Source organism: Camelina sativa, chromosome 4 (genome assembly GCF_000633955.1).
Source record: "Camelina sativa cultivar DH55 chromosome 4, Cs, whole genome shotgun sequence".
Lineage (NCBI taxonomy): Eukaryota > Viridiplantae > Streptophyta > Magnoliopsida > Brassicales > Brassicaceae > Camelina > Camelina sativa.
Window position 1 is genome coordinate 2,487,971 of NC_025688.1, and position 9,858 is coordinate 2,497,828.

General features: G+C 40.0%; 1 protein-coding gene and 2 pseudogenes across 1 annotated transcript; all 3 read left to right on the top strand.

Annotated features, from left to right (window-relative positions):
* Nucleotides 1–2,135, top strand: part of LOC104779618 — a 2,819-nt pseudogene extending 684 nt beyond the window's left edge.
* LOC104779619 (small subunit processome component 20 homolog) lies at nucleotides 2,696–7,254 on the top strand. The gene is given in 7 exon segments (XM_019244031.1): nucleotides 2,696–3,067; nucleotides 3,200–3,325; nucleotides 3,436–3,501; nucleotides 3,586–5,312; nucleotides 5,392–5,677; nucleotides 5,781–6,002; nucleotides 6,134–7,254. Coding segments are annotated over 7 exon segments (3,738 nt in total). The 5' UTR covers nucleotides 2,696–2,704; the 3' UTR covers nucleotides 7,082–7,254.
* On the top strand, nucleotides 7,458–9,212 carry LOC104779620 (annotated as a pseudogene).

The window sequence follows — 9,858 nt, forward strand, 5'->3', positions numbered from 1 at the left end:
CTTCTTCAGCAGATGGATTCATGAACCAGATCGGGGGATCGAAGAAGATGATTTGAGTTTCCGGGTTTGATTTTTCTTGTCTTCCCCTCTCTTTTTGTGTGAAATTGGGTTGGAATCTGGAGATCTGGATCTTGTAAAGGTGGGAACTTTACGTGTGTTTGGGGGTGTGTGTGTGTTGATTTGTTCTTGCTGAACTGATTTTTGAATTAGGTGATTTGGTTTTAATTCTACAATCTGAATCTATCACGAATGGTTTTGGATTCGAAATTTGAAGACTTGTTGATTCGGGTTCCGGGATTGATCTGATTTCATATCATCATCTAAAGCGCAAAATTGTTAGGAAGATATGTTGGAAGATCGATCACCAGATTCGTGTTTGAGTTCAAGGGTTTTCTCAAGCTCTCGTCTTTCTGAATCCAAGTGGGCTAAGTCTTACATGTATCCAGAGGAGGATGATGATGATGTTGTCTCTGAGACTAAGCTCGTTAATGGTAAACGAGCTTTGGAGGAGGTTGATGGTGAGATTAGACACACCAAATCACTTAAGTTAATGGGTTTCTCGATTAAGTACGATAGCGATTCTTCTGACTATTCGTTGAGTGGGGAAGAGCAAGCAGATGCTGTGAGAATGGTGACGGCTCATCATCGAGGCAGGAGCAAGAGCAATCTGATTCTAATGAAAACGGTGGTGATTCATCTGATTCGCATTCTCTTATCAATGAGATTGGTCGGGACAACTCCATAGACTGTTTGATCCGTTGCTCCAGGTCTGATTACGGTTCATTTGCTTCTGTGAACCGGAACTTCCGTTCTTTGGTGAAGACTGGAGAGATTTATAAATTAAGGAGACAAAACGGGTTTGTTGAACATTGGGTTTACTTCTCATGCCAGCTCTTGGAATGGGCTGCGTTCGATCCTGTCGAGAGAAAGTGGATGCAGTTGCCAACAATGCCTTCCAGTGTTACCTTCATGTGTACCGATAAGGAGTCTCTGGCCGTTGGGACAGACCTGCTTGTCTTAGGAAAAGATGATTTTTCTTCTCATGTAATATACAGATACAGCCTTCTGACTAATTCTTGGTCTTCTGGTATGAAGATGAACTCTCCGAGGTGTTTGTTTGGATCCGCGAGCCTTGGAGAGATTGCTATATTCGCTGGTGGTTGTGACTCCCAGGGAAAGATTCTTGATTTTGCGGAGTTGTATAATTCTGAGCTTCAGACCTGGGTAACTCTTCCGAGGATGAACAAACCGAGGAAGATGTGTTCGGGAGTTTTCATGGATGGGAAGTTCTATGTGATTGGAGGAATCGGTGGTGCTGATTCGAAAGTCTTGACCTGCGGTGAAGAATATGATCTGGAGACCAAGAAATGGACGCAAGTCCCTGACTTGTCGCCTCCAAGAAGCCGTGCTGATCAAGCTGATATGTCACCAGCAGCAGAAGCACCTCCTCTTGTTGCTGTTGTAAATGACCAATTGTATGCTGCTGATCATGCTGATATGGAAGTGAGGAAGTATGACAAGGAGACTAAGAAATGGTTCACTATTGGAAGATTGCCTGAAAGAGCTGGCTCGGTTAACGGATGGGGACTTGCTTTCAGAGCTTGTGGAGAGCGGTTGATCGTTATAGGTGGACCGAAGTACTCGGGAGGTGGGTTCATAGAGCTGAATTCTTGGATACCGAGTGAAGGCGGTCCACCACATTGGACATTGCTTGACAGGAAACATTCACCCAACTTCGTGTACAATTGCGCGGTGATGGGTTGCTGAAACAACATACAAATTATAATACTGTCCATTTGAATTCCCTCCAGATTCTTGTTGATGGGTTAGCTCACAAAGTCAGTCAAAAAAGACTCCATCGTTGAAGGTCCCCAAGCTCCAACCTTTATGCTTCTTCTTCTTTTTCTTCCTCTTCCTTATTTTCTTTCCTTACAAATTTTTCGATTTGAATACAATCATCCCTGTATTGTTTAGAGACCAGAAAAAGTGGATTCCAAAAAAGAAAAAGAAAAAAGAAACTGAAACAGGTTACAATAAGTTCGTTAAAAGTTGAAAGCTTTTTTAGAGTTTGCCAGATCTGATTAACAATGTTGTATGTGATTTTAATCAAATATGTTTTTTTTTTCTTCTTCTAATAATCTACCCATCTTTTGGTTCTTTGTTCATAGTTCTTGCTTTTTCTATTTTTGTTCTGCTTTACCTTTCCGTTTTTTTTTACAGGTCGAATCGTTTAGATTCACTTCACTTTACAACGTTGGTTCTGAAGTGTTTTGTCATTTTTATGACGGCCAAAAAAAAAGAAAGCGTCACTTTTGTTTTTTTGTTGGGGTAAGGCGGGGCAAATGTTATGTCTTTCTAGATGTGTCCTCTAAGATATCTCCATCTCTTGCTTACAAGTTACACATTTTTTCGTACTCTTCGTTTCGCTTCTTTTTCTTTTTCTTTTTGGCTAATTTAGTTTTTTTTCATCTAAGTTAGTGTTATATCATCATCAATCAGAACAACGCAAACAAGAAAAAAAAATGTGATATTTTTAAAGAAAAGCCCAAATATTAATTGGGCCTACAATGTGAAGGCCCATTTACTCTTAAGGTAAGTATACAAATCTCTGATTGAAGCTGAGTCATTTCCTTCTCGTTTTGTTTTGAGATTGTAACAAACTACTGGTTGCGTCATCATCCCACAGGCGAAATGCGTCAGCGAAATGAACGCAACCTCACCCATGGAAGTTGATGGCCTTGACTATGAAACAATAATTAAAGCTTATGCAAAGATTGATGCGAGTTTCATTAACAGATCCTTGGAGCAGCACATAATGATCATTCTCTCACAGAGTTTATACAACATATCATCATCAGAAGTTACTTTAAAGGATTGTGCATTCAACCTCTTGTGCATTTTTATTGAATTTTCAGCTTCCATACTTTGCCAAGAGGCTTCAGCTCACTCTGAAAATGGCAAAGAGGTTCATGCAAGGTGGACAGGAGATCGTGTGTTGTGGATTATAAATAAGTTTATTTTGAAACATATTGGAGATGCACTAAACAGAGGGATTTCTAGTGGAAAGGTAGAGTGACCCTTCTAAGTCTAAGGCATGGATGTATTTTTACTATCAGGATTCTGCTTTGTAGGATGGATATCCTTGGCTCTCTTCTTTGCATTAATTAAAGATTTTTAGAAACGATTTATTGTGCTGCAGGAGGAGATTCTTTTGATACGCAAAATGGTGACGAATCTTCCAGATTCAGGGAATCTTGCTGCATTCGGACCTTTATGCTCTGAAAATGATGACGTTGATTTCTTTAAAAATGTCTTTAGCATTCAGGTAAAATGACTCCTGCACATTTTGTATCTTTGCAGCTTATATATAGCTTATGAAAGATGATAGAAACCTTATAATTAATGACTTCTTATTTCTTTTAAATTGTCTTGTAGATACACCGTAGAACAAAGGTGATTAACCGTTTCGCCAAGGAGATTAAAGATAGCGGTCTGCCTGAGGTGATCTCTTTGCCTCTCTTAGATTCTTTGAATTCTATTTTTGTAGTGTCAAAGGACTTATGACCAAATGCTGTTGGGTTGCAGGGCGTAGTGAGAAAACTTTTGGTCTCAGTGTTTTTCAACGTATTGCTTGATGGACAAGATAAAAAAGGTCAAGACGGAAAAGTTCAAAAACTCCATGACGCATGCGCAGAAGCCCTTGCTTCCGTGTCTGCTCATATGAGTTGGTGTTCGTACTACGCTCTGCTGAATCGGTGTTTCCGTGAGATGAAGAAGCATACGGAGGAGAAGAAGAGAAAGCGTTTGGTGAATCTCGTCTGCTCGATTTTGGACAAATTTCATTTTGCAAAAGATGGTTACGAACAGGAGGTCAGGACTTGCCTCGAGAAAACCTTGTTCCCCAAGATACAGAAGCTGATGGATTCCGAATCTGATAGTGTTACTCTGAGGAGCTGTGTAGCTGCGGTGAAGGTTCAAAAGCTGCTCCCCAAAGAGATAACGGACTCAAATCTTGATTCTCTAGTTTATCGAATTTCCAAATTTTTGAGGAATCGGGAGGTCCGCACACGTGATGAAGCCAGAAAGGTTCTGGCTGATTGTTTGAAGGAACTTGGGCTGGAGTCGTACTTGCAACTTTTCCTTAAAAAACTAGTTTCATTATTGTCAAAAGGATCTGAGGTGCATGTGCTCGGATACACTGTCTATTTCATCTTATCGGAGTGCCTGCCAAACCCTACGGGTTGGATGTTGGATCATTGTTTGGAAAATCTCCTTGATGTGGTGGAAGCTGATATCCTTGGAGATGTTGATGAACATAGAGAATATTCATTGAAGACAAAGAAAGAAACGAAGACACGCAAGTCACTTGATACTCTGAAATTGATTGCTGAAAATGTAACGTTCAGAAGCCATGCACTGAAGCTCCTTTCTCTGGTAACTAGACAGCTGTAGAGGCCTTTGACTTCAAATTTAAAATCAAAACTGGAGGATATGTTAAAGCATATTGCGTTTGGTATTGAAGGCAATCCATCTGTTGATCAAGGAGATCTTTTATGTTTTATATACCACCGTGTTGATGATGGTATTAACAACAGGAGTTGCCTTGGAGATCAGGCGTCTTCTCTACCGTCCAAAAATAAAAGGAAATCGAGACATTTGCAAGAGACTTCTGGTGGCAAGTCATGTCCACATCTCATAACCGTGTTTGCTCTGGACTTATTGCACAACAGACTGAAGAAAATCCAACCCAGCAATACTAGTGAAGAGCTGGTGTCGAAGTTGGATCCATTTGTCAAACTACTTGTTGGGTGCTTGAGCTCTAAGTATGAAGATGTTGTATCGTCATCTGTTAGTTGTTTCACTGCATTGATAAGGTTACCTTTGCCCTCCCTCAAGTCTGAAGCAGGTAAAGTGAAAACCCAAGTGTTAACCATCATTGCTGAGTGTGCAGTGAGTTCCAGTAGTCCTCTTGTGCAGTCAGGCAAAAAGCTTTTAAAAGCTCTTCTTGAAAATTTCACTTTCTCATCTGGGGAGTTGAATATGCTGATTCAGCTCCCTATGTTTATTGATCTGGAATCGGATCCATTTGTGGATTCATTGAATGCTTCTCTTTCACTTCTCGTGGCCATTGTGAAAAGGAAAGTTCCGCAGATATATGATGTTGCGGATCAGGTTTCAAAGTTGATGATCACCCATGAGGATGAATCAGTCTGCAAGAAGTGCAAAGAGTTACTGCAAGAGTTTTTGGTCAATTATACACTTTCTAAGAAATGTTTAGAAGGACATTTTAACTTTCTGCTGAAAAATCTGAGGTATGTATGTGCACTAAGCTTTGTGGAAATATGGCCTCTTATTTTGTTTCAAATATTAACTGTATTTTTCTTCCACCAGCTATGAACATTCGACTGGAAGAACAGTAGTTCTTGAGGTTCTTGAAGATCTTATCAAGAAATTCTCACAACCTAAACTCGGCAAGCAGTCAGTTCTTGACCAGCAGTCTCAAATCTTGTTTGTTGAGCTTACTCGTCGCTTGGCAACTGATGATGCTAAAATATCGCTGTCCAAGATCTGTGATTTGATAAAATCTCTGATAGGTCGCATTAGTAATTATAATTCCTGTCTTGAGCTATGTCTGGGTTGGTATAAGCAGGAGAACACACAGGCTAAAGCAGCACAGGTAAATTGCTCTGAGGGCCGCGCATGTTCTGATTGAAAATAGTTATATATCAGATCAGTAGGAAGTATAAACTCTCTGATTCATTTGTTGGATGGGTGTGCAGGTACTGGGGTTTTTCATTGAAGTCAGGAAGGGTGCATTTTCGGAGCATATCCACAGTATATTGTTGCAGGAGGCTATACCGATTTTGGAATCTGCTGTACAGATACAAAACACTGTGGAGGAAGGCAGCATTCCTTTCTGGAAGGAAGCATACTACACTCTTGTTATGATAGAGAAGATGCTCAAGCAGTTTCCTGATTTATGTTTTGAAAAACATTTAGAGGTAATGTTGTCAACAAAATCTAGTTCTGAGAAGTTGTTGTCTCGTTAATCATTGCAATATTTCCTTTTGATGGTTGATCTTTTTGCTATGAAATAACATAAGTTTTTTCTTTTTTTTTCTTGTTTCTTCAGGATGTATGGAAATGGGTGTTTAAGTTGTTGTTGCACCCACACGAATGGTTGCAAGTTATAACCTGCCGGCTCCTGAATTATTATTTTAAGAAATTAGCCGAGTCTCCGAAAACCGTAGCTGATCATTCTCTTCTTGGTAACCCAAGTAGCCTTTTCATGGTAGCGGCTTCTCTTTGCTTCCAGTTAAAGGTGAAGATGGCCCGCAGCAGAGTCAACAAAAAAAATGATGCCATTGCAGAAGAAGAAGGCAACCAAAACAATGATGCTACTGAAGAAGATATTGTCACACAGAATATTGGTTTTGCGGTCTCTGGTCTTCATTCTAGGATTGGTGAATCAGATCATGAGTACTGGTCCAGTCTTGACAAGAATGAGCAAGGGGAGTTCCTCGAAGCCTTTGTACTATTTGATTCAGGGAAAGTAAGGTCTACTTTCCTGGCTCTTACTTCATCAACAGGCAGAGAGAGAAGCCAAGATGATGTAAGAAAGGTATTGATTGGAAGTTTGCTCAAAAGAATGGGGAAGCTTGCTCTTGATATGGACTTGATTCATACGAGAATTGTGTTGAGCGTGTATAAAGAATTTGCATCAAAGTTGAATCAAGAAGAGTGTCGCCTATATGCCTTCAGAATTCTGATGCCGCTGTACAAAGTTTGCCAAGGGTTCACAGGGAAAGTCTTCTCAGCTGAGTTGAGACAGCTAGCGGAAGAGGTTAGAGACAGTATAAGAGACGAGAGCCTAGGTAACCAAATGTTTGTGCAAGTCTACAGCGAAATCAAAAAGTGTTTGGAAGCCAAGAGGGAGAAGAGGAAGCGAGAGGAGAAGCTAATGGCGGTAATAAACCCTGAGAGAAACGCAAAGAGGAAACTCAAGCTAGCTTCAAAGAACAAGGCTAACAAGAAAAGGAGGATTATGCGCAGTAAAATGGAAAGATGGTCACGCTCTTGAATCTCATTTGGGCCTTTTTGTTTTATTTTGTTTGTTTGTTTGTTTAAGATTATCAGGCTATCTAGTAATTTCCCCTCAAGCCATTTTTGTTTTGCCTGCCACTTTCCAAAACTTCATTACTGCGCATTATATAACTTGTCACTTACCCGAACAAATCATTTACTTTTTGTTGAGAAAATAAAGTCCATCCAAGAAGAGGTTTTTCTCTGTCAATCTCTTTTCACCTCTTCCATTTTTGTCTCATCTCAGGGCATGGAAGTTGCGATGTTTTGTAAGAAAGCCCAACTATCAAATTGGGCCTATAATGTGAAGGCCCATTTCCTCTTAAATCTTTCGCCGGGGGTTTATTGAATTCAATTACTAATCGAAACGCCATTGATCCTCTTCTTCCATTTTCGTAACTGAGGAAGAAGAAGATGAAGTCTCTTCATCGTGTAGTAGGATTGATCGCAAGAAGTACAGCCAAAAATCCGATTTATTCGCATCCCAGTTCGAATCTCCCGTCGACTCTCGTCAATCTGATGTCAACGAAACCTCGAAACGATGAAGACAAATGGAACGACGCATGGGAATCAGCTTGGCTACCAGATGATCTCACGGACAAGAGCCGAGCTCCATGGGAGAAAGACGTGAACTTCGATTCGACGGCGAAGATGGAAGAAACCGATGTGGAAGCGAAGGCGTTCGTGGAGGATATGAATGAGCATTGGAACAAGAGGAGAGGGAAGAAGAGTGGTAAAGCGGAGAAGAGAGAAGTGAAGATTGATGATGATGGAGGAGAATCATCATCATCATCATCGCTTTATAGTTTGGAGACGATGAAGAAGGATTATAGGTTGAAGAAGCAAAGAGTTCATGCTTCTTTCGTGGGTTAAGGAGATTGAGAAATTGGAAGAAGCCAAACTGGGTGATTCTGGATCTGGTGGTGGAGCTGATGATATTGATCGGCTTCTTGATAGTTGCTCTGAGTAATGATTTCTGATTTTTCCCCTAATTTCAATTTTAATTTCGATTTAGGGTTTTGTTCGATCAGTATTGTGTTAATTTCACTTCACTCTAGGGCTGTGGTTTAGCTAATACTTGAAATGGTTTTGTTTGAGATTGAGCATATAGAAATTGCTCGGAGGATGATTTGAGTGAAGTACATGCTTGCTTAGGGTTGAAGCTCTGTGATTTAACTGAATCCCTGAACAGGTTTTGTGATTTTGCTTGTGTACAATCTCTCTCAAGTATGTTTATTTAAGATTCATATCAAACGGTTAGAGAGGTTTTGCTATAGGGATATCTTGGTGTTTCAATTATCTTGGGATGCTTTGTTATGTTTAATATATTAGATGGTGTTTGGACGATCGGTTGACTTGTTGTTGGTGAGTTTGATCGTTTGATGGTTAAAAACATTCAGGATTTTCGACTCGGTAGACCATGATTTTGACAAATTGGAGGTTTCGAGTGGATCTGAAATGAAGAACAAGCCTGATGGTTGGGAATCAACAGCAAAGGAACAAGATGGAAATCTCTGGGAAATGTCACAAAGAGAAGAAGACATACTTCTCCAAGAATTTGATCGTCGGACTGCCTTTTGCAAATTTCAGGTACAACCACCCAAAAACTTCATACAAATGAGATCCCATTGCTGGTCGTCTATACATCAAGTCTGATCTCTTCCAATAGAAACGATTCAAAAGCTTGAGACTTTCTCTTCTAGATTTCTTCATTATGTTCTTGAAATTTCTGATTGATTTGCATGCAGATAGCGAGTTTTATAAAGCAACACATATTCAGTAGAAGAAGACCGATTGATGGGTGGAGATACATGATCGAAGTGATCGGTCCAAATGCGAGAAAAGGGAAAGGAAGTGTTTCTAGGCTCCCAGCTTTATCGGATGTGTCGACTCAGCCTTTCAGAGAAGAAACGGGCAGCCTCACTACTTTGAAGCGGCGGTAGAAGACTATTAGAGGAGTTCATGGAAATCATTTCAAATCTGCGTCAAAATGTTTGTTAGATTGTTAAAATATTCACAACTTGAATTAAGAACAAAATATATTTTTTTTAAAATTTGATATAATCACATGAGTGAGAGTATGCATGAGACTTGATAGGGTCGAAGATTGATTGTATTGGCTTTGATGAGTTGAAAATTGCGATTAGGGAGTAGTTTAAGAACAAAAACAAAACACGTTGCTACTAAAACCTTTAATAGTAGTCTGTGCCGACCTTTAGGGATCCGCAAATCTCGCAATCCTTCCCTTGATGATCAGCTTCCTTGTTGTTGCACCAAAACAGAGGGAAATATGTCATGATTCTCATAAAAATACATCAAATTGTCACCAAGGAGATGGGAAATCTTGAGCTTCATAATATCAGGTCTTGGACCGACATCTTCATCTTCATCTTCATCCCATAAATCAGTCTCGATACTTACTGTTAGTTTGAATCGTAGTAAAGGGCATATAAAGAGAGGTGGATGAGGGAGGTTGTCGCCGGAATCAATGACTGCTTGTTCCATGAAGTCTCTTTCGTATTTGATTGGTAATGGGTTTTTCTCGGAGGAGAGTGGGATGTGTATCTGTGGCTTTATAACGTTTTGGTATAGGAGATATGGTTTCCCATGGATTTCTCCCTTGTGAAATTCTCCGACCGAGTCCATAGCTGCTCAGATCGAAGATTGTTTTTGGGATATTGTTATCCATCCTTCTTGCCCCTACATATGCAGGCCCTTATCTAGTTATGAAATAAATGTTAAACAAATTGCAAATAGAAGTTGTTAAAGCCTATA